Below are 19,125 nucleotides of genomic sequence, written 5' to 3' on the forward strand. Positions count from 1 at the left end.
AGATGCCTTTAATTTCTTTTTGTTGTCTGATTGCTGAGGCTAGATCTTCTAGTACTATGTTGAATAGCAGTGGTGATAGTGGACATTCCTGCTGTGTTCCTGACCTTAGAGGAAAAGCTCTCAGTTTTTCCCCATTGAGAATGATATTCGCTGTGGGTATTTTATAGATGGTTTTGATGATATTGAGATATGTATCCTCTAACCGACACTGAAAAGTTTTGATCAAGAAAGTATGTTGTATTTTGTCAAGTGCCTTTTCACCATCTATTGAGAGTATCATATGGTTCTTGTTCTTTCTTTTATTAATGTTTTGTATCACATTGATTGATTTGTGGATGTTGAACCAACTTTGCAGCCCAGTAATAAATACCACTTGGTTGCGGTGAGTAATCCTTTTAGTGTACTGTTGGATCCTATTGGCTAGTATTTTGATGAGAATTTTCACATCTCTGTTCATCAAGGATATTGGTCTGTAATTCTCTTTCTTGATGGGGTCTTTGTCTGGTTTTGGGATCAAGGTGATGCTGGCCTCATAAAATGAGTTGACAGTTTTCCTTCCATTTCTATATTTTGGAACACTTTCAGGAGAATAGGAATTAATTTTTTAAACGCTTGGTAGAATTCCCCTGGGGAGCCATCTGGCCCTGGGCTCTTGTTTATTGGGAGATTTTTGATGACTGCTTCAATCTCCTTATTGGTTATGGGTCTGTTCAGGTTTTCTATTTCTTCCTGGTTCATTTGTGGTAGTTAACATATCTCTAGGAATGCATCAATTTCTTCCAGATTGTCGAATTTGCTTGCATATAGTTGCTCATAATATGTTCTTATAATTGTTTGTATTTCTTTGGTATTGATTGTGATCTCTCCTCTTGCATTCATGATTTTATTTATTTGTGTTCTTTCCAACTTTCCACTTGTTATTGAGTTGTAATTTCAGAGCACTGTGGTCTGAAAATATGCAGAGAATGATCCCAATCTTTTGGTACTGGTTGAGACCTGATTTGTGACCCAGGATGTGATCGATTCTGGAGAATGTTCCATGTGCACTAGAGAAGAATGTGTATTCTGTTGCTTTGGGTTGGAATGTTCTGAATATATCTGTAATGTCCATCTGGTCCAGTGTGTCATTTAAGGCCTTTATGTCCTAGTTTATTTTTTGCTTGGAGATCTGTCCATTTCAGTGAGGGGGAGGGTTAATGTCTCCTACCATTATTGTATGATTGTTGATGTGTTTCTTTGATTTTGTTATTAATTGGTTTATGTAGTTGGCTTCTCCCATGTTAGGGGCATAGATATTTAAAATTGTTAGATCTTCTTGTTGGACAGACCCTTTGAGTATGATATAGTGTCCTTCCTCATCTCTTATTATAGTCTTTGGCTTAAAATCTAATTGATCTGATATAAGGATTGCCACCCCAGCTTTCTTTTGATGTCCATTAGCATGGTAAATTGTTTTCCACCCTCTCACTTTAAATCTGGAGATGTATAAATGAGTTTAAAATGAGTTTCTTGTAGACAGCATATTGATGGGTTTTGGTTTTTTTTATCCATTCTGATTCCCTGTGATTGGGGCATTTAGCCCCAATGATTTTGATTGGGGCATTTAGCCCATTTACATTCAGGGTAAGTATTGAAAGATATGAATTTGGTGCCATTGTATTGCCTGTGAGATGACTATTACTGTATATTGTCTCTGTTCCTTTCTGATCTACTACTTTTAGGCTCTCTCTTTGCTTAGAAGACCCCTTTCAATATTTCCTGCATGGCTGGTTTGGTGTTTATATACTCTTTTAATTTTTGTTTGTCCTGGAAACTTTTAATCTCTCCTAGTTTCAATGATAACCTAGCTGGATATAGTATTCCTGGCTGCATGTTTATCTTATTTAGTGCTCTGAATATATCATGCCAGTTCTTTCTGGCCTCTGTGGATAAGTCTGCTGCCAACCTAATATTTCTCCCAGACTTCTTGTCCCAACCTGCTTTCAGGATTTTCTCTTTGTCAGTAAGTCTTGCAAGTTTTACTATTAGATGACAGGGTGTAGACCTATTCTTATTGCTTTTGAGAGGGATTCTCTGTGCCTCCTGGATTTTGATGCTTGTTCCCTTTGCCATATTAAGGAAATTCTCTACTGTAATTTGGTCCAATATACTTTCTGCCCTCCTTCTTCTTCTGGGATCCCAATTTTTCTAATAATGTTTCATCTTATGGTATCACTTATCTCTCAAATTCTCCCCTCCTGGTCCAGCAGTTGTCTTTCTTTTGCTCAGGATCTTTATTCTCTGTCATTTGGTTTTCTATATCACTAATTCTCTCTTCTACCTCATCTATCCTGGCAGTAAGAGCCTCCATTTTTGATTGTGCCTCATTAATAGCTTTTTAAAAAAAATTAAACTTGGTTAGATTTTAGTTCTTTTATTTCTCCAGAAAGGAATTTTATTTCTCCAGAAAGCGTTTCTCTATTATCTTCCATGCCTTTTTCAAGCCCAGCTAGCACCTTGAGAATCATAGTTCTGAACTCTAGTTCTGTATTGATTAGGTCCCTAGCCTTCAGTACTGCCTCTTCTTCTTCTTCTTCTTTTTTTTTTTATGGTGAGTTTTTCCGCCTTGTTATTTTATCCAGATAAGAATATATGTACGAGATGGGACGCCTGGGTGGCTCAGTTGGTTAAGCAGCTGCCTTTGGCTCAGGTCATGATCCCAGTGTCCTGGGATCGAGTCCCACATCGGGCTCCTTGCTCAGCAGGGAGCCTGCTTCTCCCTCTGCTTCTGCCTGCCATTCTATCTGCCTGTGCTCGCTCTCTCCCCCTCTCTCTCTGATAAATAAATAAAATCTTAAAAAAAAAAAGAATATATGTACGAGAGAAGAAAATACTAAAAGGGTGGCAAAGATCCCAGAAAAATATACTAACAAATCAGAAGACATCCAAAACCAGGTGGAGAAGAACGGGGAAAAAAGAAATTTTAAAAATTAAAAAAAATATATATATATGTATATATATATCTGGTGAATTGAACAGATTCACCCCAATTGATTTTGGGTGTAATTTGATCTCTTAGAATAAATTACCTCCCAAAATTTTAAATAAAGGATAACTTATATATATACAAAACTTATATATATATATCTATAGTTATATATATATATATAACTTATATATATATCTATATGTAGATATATATATATACACAAAACTTATATATATATATATGTTATTCTTTATTTAAAATTTAAAATTTTGGGAGGTAATTTATTATATATTTATATATATATTTATATATATATACTTATATATATACACACACAAAAATAAGGGTAAACATGATGAAGTGATGGAATATGACTGTAAAGGTGAAAATTTTTTAAAAATTCTAAAAAAAGAATTTATAAGATAAGTTCGTTGGAAAAAGGAAAAAAAAGGAGGAGGGAATATTCTCAGGCTGGAGACTAGAACAAAGCCCTGTGCTAGATTAGGGCACATTTTGATCTATTAGAAGAAATTGTATCCCAAAATTTTTTAGGAAAACCTATACGTATATAAAAAACAAGGTTAAATACAATGAAGGGATAAAATATGACTATAACAATGAAGTTTTATAAAGATTTTTTTAAAGAAAGGTATTGTTAAGATAAACTAGTTTAAAAATGTTAAAAGAAGAGAGGAAGAGTTAAAAAAATAGAATAAGAAAAAAATAAAATTAAGAAAAATTTAACTTAGCAAGACTAAAGGATCATGGGGAGAAAGCCATGAATTCCATGTGTTGCTTTCCCCTATCTCTGGAGTTCCACTGTTCTCCTTGAGCAATGAGCTTGGTCTTGGCTGGATGTTCTTGCTGATCTACTTGGGGAGGGGCCTGTTGCAGTGATTCTCAAATGTCTTTGCCTAAGGCGGAATTGCACCACCATAGCCAGGAGCCAGGCTAAGTAATCTGCTAGGGTTCTCTCTCAGAGCTTTTTTTCCCTGAACACTTTATGTAAACTCTGGAGGATGGGAATGAATATGGTGGCCCCCAATCCCCGGCCCAGAGGAGCCAAGAGCTCCTCAGGGTGCCCTCAGAGAAAAGCAGTCAATCACTCCTGTCTCCCTGGCCTCCAGCTGTGCTCGGAGCTCACATTGTGGTATTTCAATGTGTTTTTGATTTTTGAATTTTAAATTCAAAAATTTGTATTTGAATTTTGAATTTTTGAATTTCCCTGATGGCTGCTGATGAACATTTTTTCATGTGTCTGTTAGCCATTTGTACATCTTCTTTGGAGAAGGGTCTGTTCATGTCTTCTGCCCGTTTTTTATTTGTTTTTTGGGCATTGAGTTTGAGTTCTTTATAGATCATGGATATTAGCCCTTTGTCTGTAGTGTCATTTGCAAATATCTTCTCCCATTCCGTGGGTTGCCTCTTTGTTTTGTTGACTGTTTCCTTTGTTGTGCAGAAGCTTTCTATCGTGATGAAGTCCCAAAAGTTCATTGTCACTTCGTTTCCTTTGCCTTTGGAGTGTGCTGAACATAGGTTTCAGCCTATGTTCCCCTCTAGGGTTTTGATGGATTCCTGTCCTCACATTGAGGTCTTTCATGCATTTTGAGTTTATTGTTGTGCATGGTGTAAGAAAATGGTCAGGTTTCATCCTTATGTATATAGCTGTCCAATTTTCCCAACACCATTTATTGAAGGGATTATCTTTTTTCCACTGGATATTTTTTCCTGCTTTGTCAAAGATTATTTGACCATAGAGTTGCAGGTCCATATTTGGGCTTTCTACTCTGTTCCACTGGTCTATGTGTCTGTTTTTGTGCCAGTGCCATGCTGTTTTGGTAATCACAGCTTTGTAGTAAAGCTTGAAATCAGGCAACGTGATGCCCCCATCTTTGTTTTTCTTTTTCAACATTTCCTTGGTGATTCAGGGTCTTTTCTGGTTCCATGCAAATTTTAAGATTGTTTGTTCCAGCACTTTGAAAAAATGCCCAAGGTATTTTGATCAGGATGCCGTTGAAAGTATAGATTGCTGTGGGCAGTATAGACATTTTTACAATGTTTGTTCTTATGATCCATGAGCATGGAATATTTTTCCATCTCTTTGTGTCTTCTTCAATTTCTTGCATAAGTGTTCTGTAGTTCCTAGATTATAGATCCTTTACCTCCTTGGTTAGGTTTATTCCAAGGTATCTTGGTTTTTGGTGCTATGTCAATGGAATCAAATCTCCAATTTCTCTTTCTACAATTTCATTGTTAGTGTATAAGAAAACATTGATTTTGATCAATTTGATCAAATTTGTCAATTTGATTTTGATCAATCTGATCATTGATCTGTGCATTGATTTTTTTATACTGCCACAGTACTGAATTGTATAAGTTCTAGTAATTTGGGGGTGGAGTCTTTTGGGTTTTTCTTTCTTTTTTTTTTTTTTAAAGATTTTATTTATTTATTTGACACAGAAAGATCACAAGTAGGCAGAGAGGCAGGCAGGCAGAGAGAGAGAGAGAGAGGAGGAAGCAGGCTCACTGCCGAGCAGAGAGCCCGATGCGGGACTCGATCCCAGGACCCTGAGATCATGACCTGAGCTGAAGGCAGCGGCTTAACCCACTGAGCCACCCAGGCGCCCGGGTTTTTCATATAAAGTATTATGCCATCTGCAAAGGGAGAGAGTTTGACTTCTTCTTTGCCAATTTGAGTACATTTTATTTCTTTTTGTTGTCTGATTGTTAGGACATCTAGTACTATGTTGAACAATAGTGGTGAGAGTGGGCATCCTTGTCATGTTCCTGTTCTTAAGGGAAAGACTCTTGGCTTTTCCCCATTGAGAATGATATTCGCCGTGGGTTTTTCAGATGGATTTTAGGCAGTTGAGGAATGTTGCCTCTATCCCTATACTCTAAAGTGTTTTGATCAGGAAAGGCTGTATTTAGTCAAATGCTTTTTCTGCATCAGTTGAGAGGACCATGTAGTTCTTCTCTCTTCTCTTATTGATGTGTTCTATCACATTGATTGATTTGAGAATGTTGAACCACGCTTGCATCCCAGGAATAAATCACATCTGGTCATGGTGGATAATCTTTTTAATGTACTGTTGGATCCTATTGGCTAGGATCTTGTTGAGAATCTTGGCATCTAGATTTACCAGGGATTTTGGTGTGAAATTCTCCTTTTTGATGGGTCTTTGCCTGGTTTGGGGAGCAAGGTAATAATGCTGGCCTCTTAGAAAGAGTCTGGAAGTTCTTCTTCTGTTTCTGTTTTTTGAAATAGCTTCAGGAGAATAGGTATTATTTCTTCTTTGAATGGTAGAATTCCCCCATGGAATCCATCAGGTCCTGTCTTGTGTTTTTTTTTAGGAGTTTTTGATCACGGCTTCAATCTTGTTACTAGTTATTGGTCTATTCAGATTGTCAATTTCTTCCTGTTTCAGTCTTAGGAGTTTATAGGTTTCCAGGACTGCATCCATTTCTTCTAGATTGATTAACTTATTGGCATATAGCTGTTGATAATGATTTGTGATTATTGTTTCTATTTCCTTGGTGTTAGTTGTGATCTCTCCCTTTTGATTCAGAATTTTATTAATTTGGGTCCTTTTTCTTTTCTTTTGGATTCATCTGACCAGTGGTTTATTGATCTTGTTTATTCTTTCCAAGAACAAGCTTCTAGTTTTCTTGATGTGTTCTACTGTATCTCTGGTTTCTTATTCATTAATCTCTGCTCTTTCTGCTCCAATATTAATTATTCCTCTTCTCGTGTGTTGAGTAGGCCTAATTTGTTGTTGATTCTCCAGTTCTTCATAGTTTAAAGACAGTTTGTATATTCAGGACTTTTCTGGGTTTTTGTTTTGTTTTGTTTTGTTTTTGAGTGAGGCTTGGATGGCTATGTATTTCCCCCTTAAGACCACCTTTGCCATATCCCATAGGTTTTGGACCAAGTTCTCCTTGGTTTCCATGAATTGTTTAAGTTCTTCTTTGATTTCCTGGTTAACCCAAACATTCTTTTTTTTTTTTTTAAATATTTTATTTATTTATTTGTCAGAGAGAGAGAGAGAGAGAGCGAGAGCGAGCACAGGCAGACAGAGTGGAAGGCAGAGTCAGAGGGAGAAGCAGGCTCCCTGCGGGGCAAGGAGCCCGATGTGGGACTCGATCCCAGGATGCTGGGATCATGACCTGAGCCGAAGGCAGCTGCTTAACCAACTGAGCCACCCAGGCGTCCCGAACCCAAACATTCTTAAACAAGATATTCTTTAGATTCCAAGTGTTTGAATGTCTTCCTACTTTTTTCTTGTATTTGAGTTCCAGTTTCAAACATTGTGGTCTGAGAATACACTGGGAATAATCTCAGTCTTTTGGTATTGGTTGAGACCTGATTTGTGACCCAGTATGTGGTCTATTCTGGAGAAAGTTCCATGTGCATTCGAGAAGAATGAGTATTCTGTTGTTTTAGGGTGGAATGTTCTCTATGTATCTATGAGGTCCATCTTGTCCAGTGTGTCATTTGAACCTCTCGTTTCTTTGTTTATTCTTCTTAGATGATCTGTCTGTTGCTGAGAGTGGAGTGTTCAGATCCCCTACAAATAATGTATTATTATCAATATCTCTTTATTTTGATTAACAATTGGCTTATTTAGTTTGTTGCTCCCATGTTGGGGTCATAGATATTTGTAGTTGCTAGATCTTCTTTTTGGATAGACCCTTTAAGAATGATGTAGTGTCCTTCTGTATCTCTAACCATAGTCTTTACCTTCAAATCTAATTTATCTGATACAAGAATTGCTACCCCAGCTTTCTTTTGTGGTCTATTAGCATGAAAGATGGTTTTCCATCCCTTCACTTTCAGTCTGGATGTTTCTTTAGTTCAGAATGAGTCTCTTGTAGACAGCATATGGATGGGTCCTGTCTTTTTATCCAATCTTTAACCATATGTCCTTTCTTGGGTATACTCCTCAGTCCTAGAATATGTTCTAGAGCTCTCTTTCTGTCTTTTTACATCTCCCATGATAGCTTAATAATTTCTTTAAAAAATTTTTTTTTTAATTTCTTTTCAGTGTTCTCGAATTCATTTTTTATGCACCACACCCAGTGCTCCATGCAATATGTGCCCTCCATAATACCCACCACCAGGCTCACCCAATCTCCTACCCCCACCCCTCCAAAACACTCAAATTGTTTTTCAGAGTCCACAGTCTCTCATGATTCATCTCCCCCTCCAATTTCCCCCAGTTCCCTTTTCCTCTCCATTGGGGAGATGGAGAGGAGAAGATAACTTAATAATTTTTTTTTTTTATTAAACTTGTTTAGAGGAGAGGAAGATGGTAGAGGAGTAGGAGAACCCTAGGCTCCCCTTGCCCCACAAACACAACTAGATAACTATCAAATCATTCTGATACCTCAGAAATTGACCTGAAGACAAACTCCACAGCTAAGGGGAGAGAAAAGGCAACATCAAAGAAGGTAGGAAGTACAGAGATATGGTTTAAGGGTGAAACAGATTGTAGGTGCTGAGAAGGGGAGGGAGCCATGGTCATGGAGAAGGACAACAGAGAAGGGAACACACACAAGGAGAATGTTTCCCAAAGCTATTGGTTTAGAAGGTGAGAGGGGCTGAATTTCATGAGTTCTTGTAACCAGTGGAGCTTAAATTCTAGTTTATTTTATTTTTTAAAATTAAAATTTAATTTAATTAACATGTGCTGTATTATTAATTTCAGAGGTAGAATTCAGTGATTCATCAGTTGCATACACTGCCCAGTGTTCATTACTTCAATACCCTTCTTAATGCCCATCACTCAGTTACCCCACCAGCCTCCCCTCCAGCAACACTTTCTGTTCCCTATAGTTAAGAGTCTTTCATGGTTTGCCTCCCTTTCTGCTTTCCTCTTATTTTATTTCTCCTTCCCTTCCCCTCTATTCATCTGTTTTGTTCCTTAAATTCCACATATGAGTGAAATCATATGGTATTTGTTTTTCTTTCTTTGACTTATTTTGCTTAGCATAATCCCCTCAAGTTCCATCCACAACATTGCAAATGGCAAGATGGAGCTGGTTGGTGCCGTTCCCTACTCCACCCCCTAAGCATAAACCCAGAGCCCTTTATTATTGTATGGTGTCCTCCTTTGTCTCTTTTAACACTCTTTGTTTTATAATCAATTTTGTCTGATGTAAGTACTGCTACTATGACTTTCTTTTGACATCCTTTTGCATGGTAAATATTTCTCTGTTTCCACCTGCAGGTGTCTTTAGGTCTATAATGAGTCTTCTGTAGGCAGCATATACATGGGTCTTATTTTTTTTAATCCATTCAGTCATCCTACGTCTTTTGTTTGGGGCATTTAGTCCATTTGCATTCAAAGTAAGTATTGATAAGTATGAGTTTATTGCTATTTTATTGCTTGTTTTGTAGTTAGTTATGAAGTTTTTCTGTGATCCTTTCTTCTCTTTTTCTCTTTCATTGTTTGCTGGTTTCTTTTAGTGATATATTTGGTTTCTTTCTTTTTCTTTGCATATCTTAGCGATTTTTGATTTGTGGTTATCATTAGGTTTGTATATACCACCTTATGCATACTAAGTTGATTGTGGTTTAAGTTTGAACCCACTCTCATTCCTCTCCTCCCCGTGTTTTAGGTATATGGTGTCATATTTTATGTACTTTTATTTTATGAGTTCCTTGACTGATTTTTTACAGAAACGTTCATTTTTATTGTTTTTGTGTTTCCTATTTTTATGCTGCCACTTTTTCTTTCTCCTGAAAGACTTTTGTTTATCTGGGAAACTCTTTAAGTCTCCTTCTGTTCTGAATGATAGCCTTGTTGAATAGAGCATTCTTGGCTGCAGATTTTCCCCATTCAGCACTTTGAATGTATCATGCTACTCCCTTCTGGCTTGCAAATATTCTGTTGAAAAAAATCCACTGATAGCCTTATGAGGTTTCCCTTGTATGCAACTGTCTTTCATATTGCTGCTTTTAATTTTTTCTTCTTTCACTACATTTTGCTATTTTATTTTTTATTTTTTTTAAAGATTTTATTTATTTATTTGACAGAGAGATCACAAGTAGGCAGAGAGGCAGGCAGAGAGAGAGAGAGAGGAGGAAGCAGGCTCCCCGCCGAGCAGAGAGCCCGACGCGGGACTCAATTCCAGGACCCTGAGATTATGACCCGAGCCGAAGGCAGCGGCTTAACCCACTGAGCCACCCAGGCACCCTATTTTATTTTTTATTATGTTCAGATAGCCAGCATATAGCACATCATAACTTTTTGATGTAATTTTCAATGATTCATCAGTTGCATATAACATCCAATGTTCATCACAGCACATGCCTATTTTAATTACAGTATATCTTGTGGATATGCTTGTGTTGAATTTGTTGGGTCATCTCTGAGCCTCCTAGATCTAGATATTCGTTTCCTACCCCAGATTAGGAAAGCTTTTGGCTGTTATTTTTTCAAATAAAACTTCTTCCCTCTTTTGTCTCTCTTTTCTTTCTGGGATCCCCATAATGTGAATATTATTATGCTTGTTGGAGTCACTGAGTTCCCTAACTTTATTCTCATTTTGCATAATTCTTTTTTCTCTCTTTTGTTCAGCTTCATTACTGTGTCTTCTAGTTTATTATTTTTTCCTCTCTGTTTCCTCTAGCCTATTTATTCCACCAAGTGTATTTTTTAGAAGATTTTATTTATTTATTTGAGAGAAAGAGAGAGAGAGAGAGCAAGAGACAGCACAAGTAGGGGGAGAAGGAGAAGCAGACTCCCCACTGAGCAGGGAGCCTGACGTGGGGCATGATCTCAGGACCCTGGGATCATGATCCCTGAGCCAAAGACAGCTGCTTAGCTGACTGAGCCACCCAGGTACCCCAAGTGTATTTTTAAAAAAATTATTTATTTATTTTGGGAGAGAGAGAGAAAGAAAGTGAATGGATGAGGGGAGAAGCAGAAGGAGAAAATCTTTATGCAGACTTCCCACTGAACAGAGCCCAATGTGGGCTAGTCCCTACAACACATGAGATCATGACCTGAGCTGAAACCAAGAGTTAGACACTTAACTGACTCAGCCATCCAGGTACCCTGCTGTCAAGTGTATTTTTTTAAAGATTTTATTTATTTGAAGAGAGAGAGTGAGAGAGCACAAGCATACACACAAACAGGGAGAGGGACAGAAGGAGAAACAGGCTCCCCACTGATCAGGGAGCGCAGTGCAGGGCTCAATCCTAAGACCCTGTGATCATGACCTGGGCTGAAGGCAGACACTTAACTGACTGAGCCACCCAGGTACCTCATCATCAAATGTATTTTTAATTTCATTTATTGTGTCCTTCATCTTTGATGGTTCTTTTTTTTTTTTAATGTTTTCTATTTCTTTGTTAAGGATATCACTGAGGTATTCCAGTCTTTCCTTAAGTCCAGTGACTATGTTTATGATAATTACTTTAAATTTTCTATCAGTCATGTTACTTGTGTCTGTTTTGCTTAGGTCTCTTGCTGTAGTTGTCCTGTTCTTTCATTTGTGACATGTTACTCCTCATTTCACCTTTCTCTCTATGTCTGTTTCTCTGTGTTAAGAAAGTCAGCTAAGTCTGTTGCTCTTGAAAGCAGTGGGTGGGATGTGCATTTTTAACTAGGGGGTGCTGGTCCTCCTCCCCCAGGGACACTGCAAAACATGCATAGGTGAGGGGTGCAGTTATAACAAGGTGTATACATCCTCTGTGGCAGGTTGGAAGATACAGTATTGTCAAGGTTTGCACAGATTCTCTGGGGGAGAGGATCCACAGCTCCCAAGTCTGAAACAGGTCTGTTGGTAGAGGCTAGAGCATGTAGTAAGCAAGTTTGGTAGTGAATTCTGGAGCCTTGCTGGTTCTGGAAGATGGCTGTGTGTTTTTGATGAGGGGTAGGGGAGGGAAATGCCAACTTTTAGCTCCTTTATTCCTGGAGAAGCCCCTCAGTGAACTCTGAGATTAGTCTTCCTCCTGCGTATCTGTGGGCTGTTTGTTGTGCTGTTTCCTTAAGGTAAGGGGTTCAGCCTCCTATCATCCTTCAGGCTGTCTCAGAACCAATTCTGCTGATTTTGAAAGTTCCAGGCTTTAAGTCCTGATGGTTCTGAGCATGAGAAATTTGGCCCCTCTTATTTTCAAAGCCAGATGCTATCGGGATTTTTCTTCCCTTTGTAGGCTCCCTGGTGTGCTAGTAGTTTTTTCTCTCTTCTCTTGCCCATAGCTCCCTTCCTCTGGTGGTCAGATCTATTGGTATTTGTGTTCTCACTTAGTGCTCACCCTTCCCACTTTCTCTCTCTCTCTTTTTTTCTTCTACATTTAGTTGTGGAATTTGTTCAGTCAGTGTTTGGGTCCTTTTTCTGTGTTGTTTGCTCTGATGCAAGAGTTATCTAGTCATATCCATGGGTTGAGGTGGGTTTAGAGTCCTCTTACTTTGCCATCTTCCTTGTAAGCTCCTAAACAATATTTTCTCAAACAAAGGAAATTTGTTGAGAATTGTAGTTTTTCAAATCTCTTAAATGTTTGGCTTAATTAAAAAGAAAGCTGGTTAAAATTTTTTTAAAAAAGACAAACATAAACATCTTCTGTTCATAAATTGGAAAACTTAATATTGTTAAGATGTAAGTATTATTCAAAATGACCTCCAGATTCAGTGTAATCCTATCAGAATTCAAAAATGTTTCCCGAGGGGTGCCTGGATGGCTCAGTGGGTTAAGCCTCTGCCTTCGGCTCAGGTCATGGTCTCAGGGTCCTGGGATCAAGCCCTGCATCAGGCTCTCTGCTCAGCAGGGAGCCTGCTTCCCTCTCACTCTCTCTGCCTGCCTCTCTGCCTACTTGTAATCTCTCTCTGTCAAATAAATAAATAAAATCTTAAAAAAAAATGTTTCCCAAAATAGGAAAGGTTGTTCTAAAATTCATGAAGAGTCTTCAGGGGTCCTATAAAGGCAAAAAATCTTGAAAATAGGGAAAGGTTGGAAGCCTCACACTTTCTGATATCAAAACTCATTACAAAGCTACAGTAATAAAACAGTGTGTCATTGGCATAAAGACGAATATATAGACCCATGAAATAGAAGAGGAAGCCCAGAAATAACCACTCACATATATAATCAAGTGATTTTTCAACTACAGTCCCAAGCATACTCAATGAGGAACGAATGGATTTTTTCAACAAATAGTGTTGGGAAATATGGATGTTCATATCTCAAAGAATAAAGTTTGACCCTAATCTTTCACCATATACAAAACTAACTCAAAATGGATCAAAGATCTAAATGTGAGAGCTAAAATTATAAAACTTTTAGAAGAAACCATAGGAGTACAACTTCATAACATGCTCTTGGCCATGATTTCTTGCAGTTGACATCAAAAGCACAGACAACAAAAGAAAAAAAATAAATTGGATTTCATGAATATTTAATACTTCTGTAGATCAAAGGACCCTAGTATAGAGTGAAAAGACAATTAACAAAATACAAGAAATCATTTGCAAATCATTATATATCTGATAAGATATAAATATCCAGAATATAAAACCTCCTACAAGTCAACAACAAATAAGAGACAACCACATTAAAAAGTGGGCAAAAGGCTTGAATAGACCTTTCTTCAAACAAGGTATACAAATAGTCAATAAGCATATGAAGAGGTATTCAACATCACCAATTATTAGGGAAATGCAAATCAAAACTACAAGATGCTACTTCACACCTACTAGAAAGGCTACTTCATACCTACTAGGAGGGCTGCTACTACTACTAGGAAGGTTACAAAATGCAAATATTGGGAATGATGTGGAGAAAAGGAAGCATTTGTGCATTACTAGTGGGAATGTAAAACTGTACACTTGCTGTGGAAAACAGTTAAGCAGTTTCTTAAAAAATTAAACAGACTCACAATCTGATCCAGAAATTCTACTCCTGGGCATATACCCACACAAAATTGAAATCAGGGTCTCAAATAAATATTTGCATTGCAACATTATTTACAATAGCCAAAAAGTGGAAGAGACCTGGTGTCCATTGCCAGATGAATGGATAAACAAAATGGGGTATATGCATACGATGGAATATCATTCAGCCTTTAAAAGGGTGAAAATTGGGGCGCCTGGGTGGCTCAGTGGGTTAAGCCGCTGCCTTCGGCTCAGGTCATGATCTCAGCGTCCTGGGATCGAGTCCCGCATCGGGCTCTCTGCTCGGCAGGGAGCCTGCTTCCCTCTCTCTCTCTGCTTGCCTCTCCATCTACTTGTGATTTCTCTCTGTCAAATAAATAAATAAAATCTTTAAAAAAAAAAAGGGTGAAAATTTTATGGAATAAACACCGGTATTATATGCAACTGATAAATCACTAAATTCTACCCATGAAAGTAATAATACACTATAGGTTAACTAAATTGAATTTAAATAAAAAACTTAAAAAAGGAAGAAAATTCTGACACATGCTACAACATGGATAAATCTTGAAGATATTATGCTAAATGAAATAATTCAGTTACAAAAGGGCAAATATTATATAATTCCACTTATATGGAATACCTAGAGTATCCAAGTTCTGACATTCACAGTAAGGACAAAGATTGCCAGGGACTGAGGGGAGGGTGAAGGGGATGGTCAGTTGCTATTTAATGAGTATAATCACTTTGAGAAAAGAAGGAGTTCTGGAGATACAATGTGAATTTACTGAAATCTGCTGAAATTAATAGGGTAAATTTTACATCATAATGTAACTATATTCTCACTTAATATAAAAAGCAAAAATTTAAAAGACAGTTCAATGACCATATCTGCTTCTACATTCAATCTCTTGATGTGTTGCCTTGGTTGGTATTTCTGAAGAAAATCTGGTTTCATACACATATGTAGATGGAGAAAAAGGAATCCTTAAGTAATTTTCTCACATAATTGTTAATGTTTTCCTTTGATACTCCACCAAAATGTGATAAGCTAAGTTGCAATGTAGAATCTCAAACAATATTAAAGAACTTTTTGTTTTATTACATTAAAATCTGTTGTTCTATCTCACTCTCCAAATGGATCTTGAACTCATGTATAACTTTGTAATGTAATGCATTGGTCATTTGGAAAATATCTGTTTACATTATTCAACCCAGTGTTTCTTGGCTGAGGGGGTGATTTTACCCTTTAGGAAATATTTGGCAATATCTGGAAACAGGTTTGGTTGTCACACTCTAGTCTTGTTGCTGTCATCTACTAAGTATAGGCCAGAGATGCTGCTAAACATCTTATAGCCCTTTCACGACAAAGAATCATACAGCCTCAAATGTCAATAGTTGGGAACCTTAGTCTATTTAATGCTGACATACTTCATTATACAACATAAAAATTTTGTATTTGTTTATATCACCACTAATCTTTTAGGGCAAGTTTGTAAGCATTAGGAATCTGTCAGGAAAATGTTGGTGGATAGGAGTTCTCTAGAAACCAAAAGACTAAAATTTTACCATTTGCAACATATTATTTCCAGTTATTTTCCTTCAAGTTACAAAGCACATTTTATTCGTTTTCAAGAAACTGTCCTAGAAATAACAAAGCCTGAAAACTAGTGTTGTCAGTTGTTTTTTCAATGGAAATTGGTGTTCCTTGACAAAAGGAGTTATTATTTCTCACAGTCACATAACTTATTTTACCTAAGACATCCATCACACTTGCATAGTATAAATATTTATGGGTACTCACCTTCTTTTTCTTTTTGCATGAATGTGTGAAGTGACTAACACAATGACTAATAATACAATTTGGTGCCACTGCCAGATTAAAGCAGCACCAGCTTTACCTACCACTGTTTCTGAACCATCAGTGCAAATGTCAACACATTGGCAAAAGCAAATTACCTTCATATTATTAGAAAAAATTTTGTTCTTTTTTAAAAAAAATTTATTTATTTATTTGACAGAGAGAGAGATCACAAGCAGGCAGAGAGGCAGAGAGAGAGAGAGAGAGAGAGAGAGAAGCAGGCTCCCCACTGAGCAGAAAGCCCAATGTGGGACTTGATCCCAGGGCCCCAAGATCATGACCTGAGCCGAAGGCAGCAGCCCAACACACTGAGCCACCCAGGTGCCCCTACAAAAAATTTTGTTCTTATGGATTCCTTGAAAAAGTATCAGTGATCTCCTGAGTCACAGGGAACGTACTTTGGGAATTTTTGCTCAAGACTTATGTGACATAAGTAAACTCCAATTTGTTTAAGGCACAGTTAATTAGGTTTTAAAATACTAGATAACTTGTATCTCTAGTTTTCAAGACATCTTGTACAGGCTTGCCAAAAAGTCAGCAGTTAGAGATACTCTCTCTGAAAATATTTTTCTCTTTTTTTACAGCTTTGTTAAGATGTAATTGACACATAAAAACTGTATATATTTTAGATATACAATGTGATATTTTGATATACCTATACATTGTGAAGTGATTATCCCAATAAATCTACCATCACCTCACATAGGTAGACCATTGTATGCATGTGTATGTGTGGGGGGTGGACGAACACTTAAGATCTACTCTTTTAGCAAAGTTTTAGCAAATTTCAAGTATGCAATGCAGTATTATTAACTATAGTTACCATGATATTTAGTAGATCTCCAAGTTACCATGGTATTTAGTAGATCTCCAGAACTTTTTCATCTGCATAACTAAAACTCAAAGCTCTTGAATTTACAGTAATATTTCAAATTCTGAGAGGATAGGTAGAAGAAGTTAAGAAATAATCTTTTTCGTGGTTTAGATGTTTATTGTTGATTGTAATTAAATACTAGAAATCACTGCAATGCCCATCATTAAAGTTCTGCTAAATAATATAGAACTTTCATATATACTAGACTAGAGTAAACCATACCATAAAACAGAACACTATCTTTATTAGAGGACATTATTTGTTACAAAGGAAAAAAAATTGAGGTCAGTATATACACAAAAGAGGAATAATCCTCGGGATGTATCAAGTGAAGAAACCATGGTACAGAGCCATTCTTTCATTCTGCTTGCTTTTCTTTTTGGTATACTTGTATATAATATTTCCTTTTAAATCATGCCTCATTTCTCATATCTTTGTGCTGTACTCAAAAGTAGGGCGGCATGTTCTTCTCAGGCAGTTCTGTTTAGAAATCAGCACAACATGCTCTTTTTGTATCTTTCCTCCCTTTACGACAGTGTTGCAAACACAGCGACTATTTGGTCCATAACTGGGGACAGTAGAAAGAACACCAGCTTTGGATCTGTTTAGACCTATGTCTCCTGCATAATTGAAATCTTGGATAAGTAAGTTACTTGAATTTTTCTGAATCTGAATTTTCTCTCTTGGCATATGGCAACAAAAATATGTATATATCTATCTACTATGAGGACTAAAGGAGCTGAAGCACATAAGCACTCAGCACAATACTAGGTGCGTAAAGAGCATCATAAATGACAATTATTAATTTAATTAAATGTCTAAGGGACTTGTTTAGATTTTATAAGCTTTTCTTTTCCAATTCTCCTTGAATAAGTACACTGTAACACCCTAGTCTTCCCTGGTAAGCTATTTTTGAAAGTTAAGTAATTCTGTGTTTTCCTGATTCTTTTAAGCACTTTTTAAAGCAAAGTTACCTATTTCCCACCCACATTGTACTTTATTTTATTTTGTTATTCTAACCCTAACCACATAGCACCTTAAAGAAGAATGTTCTCTGTTGTCTTGATTTCAGAAGAGAGTTTACTTTCTTTAGATGATTTTGCATGTTTATGATTTAATGTATCTGTATACATTGTAAGTTAAATATTACATATTATTTATTATATAGAAACCTGTCTAGAAAAACAGCCACAATTTAAAATAGGTCAGTTGTGTGGACTGAAAGCCAAAACCTGGGATAATGTCCTATTAGACTTCCTTATTGATCTAAATTATATTATAGGAATATAGCCTTCTAAAGTAATTTAATTTTAAAGTAATTTTAATACAATTTTTATTTCTTCATTTTCAGCTCTTTCAGCCTGGAATGGCAGAAAAACCAATGTGCATGCCCACACCAATACCCCATGATGAAGATATAGTTGAGTATATCTTTCAAATGGAACTTTCCATTTTGTACTTTAATGAGATTGAATAAATTTGAAATATTGACTCAGTAAAATGATATAGACATAGATGATAAAGGCTCATGTTTGTTATGTTTGCACATGAATTAACTTTTATATTGATTGGAGTTAAATACCAATAATGGTTTGAATAACCATTGCCTGTTTCTTGAGTTTACAGACCTTTTCAGTAGTGCAAAAGAGTATTCCTATTTAACACCAAAGAATAACAAATTAAAACTCCAGAACTTCCTATTAGGTGAGAAGAATAGCCTTACTTTGATGCAGGTATTTGTGGAACTTTATGTGCTGATAATAAGTAACTTTTAAATGAATTATTCTAGGAAATGTTTGGGTAAATCCTTGCTTATTTCTTTGCTCAGTGGGAGATTGAACCAAGTTTCATTTTAAGATGATCTCTGTACTAGGGATAATATATAATAATTCACATAAAAATTTAACTAAAAAAGAAGAATAGTATGCCTGAATGGGTGAAAACTCAGTTTTGAATTCTTTTTGAGCAGAATTTCAAATATATACATGAATATTGATCTATGTTAAATAATGTTCGTTTGTCTTTTTTAAAAATTTAAATTCAGTTAGTTAAGGTTTTTGATATAATGTTCAATGATTCATAAGTTCAGTATAACACCCAGTGCTCATCATATCATGTGTTCTCTTTAATGCCCACCACCCAGTTACCTCAGCCCCCTACCCATCTCCCTTTCTGCAACCCTCAGTTTGTTTCCTGGAGTCAAGAGTATCATATGGTTTGTCTCCTTCTCTGATTTCTTCCCTTTCATTCTCCCCACCCCCATTGTCTTAACAACTAATGGCTCTCTTCTTGGTGTTTTCTCTTCCTCTAAACATGCAGGTTTTTCTATATCCAAACTACAATTTTTTTCTTTTCCTTCTCACTGGTACTCCTTTGGAGTGAATGTCTTTTTTTTTTTTTAAAAGATCTTTATTTATTTATTTGACAGAGATCACAAGCAGGCAGAGAGACAGGCAGGGAGAGAGGAGGAAGCAGGTACCCCGCGGAGCAGAGAGCCCGATGTGGGGCTTGATCCCAGGACTCTGAAAAAAGCAGAGGCTTTAAC

The 19,125-nt window shown here is 36.7% G+C and overlaps 1 protein-coding gene across 2 annotated transcripts in view; it reads left to right on the forward strand.

Annotated features, from left to right (window-relative positions):
* Positions 1 to 19,125, forward strand: part of SEPTIN14 (septin 14) — a 140,974-nt gene that overhangs the window by 38,688 nt on the left and 83,161 nt on the right. For both annotated transcript variants that reach the window (XM_032328067.1, XM_032328068.1), the window contains exons 2-3: positions 17,117 to 17,224; positions 17,932 to 18,000. In XM_032328067.1, the coding sequence (XP_032183958.1) occupies positions 17,947 to 18,000 (54 nt within the window). In that variant the 5' untranslated portion in view covers positions 17,117 to 17,224; positions 17,932 to 17,946. The remainder of the gene's footprint in view (positions 1 to 17,116; positions 17,225 to 17,931; positions 18,001 to 19,125) is intronic.

Source organism: Mustela erminea, chromosome 20 (assembly GCF_009829155.1).
Source record: "Mustela erminea isolate mMusErm1 chromosome 20, mMusErm1.Pri, whole genome shotgun sequence".
In the NCBI taxonomy this organism is placed as follows: Eukaryota; Metazoa; Chordata; class Mammalia; order Carnivora; family Mustelidae; genus Mustela; species Mustela erminea.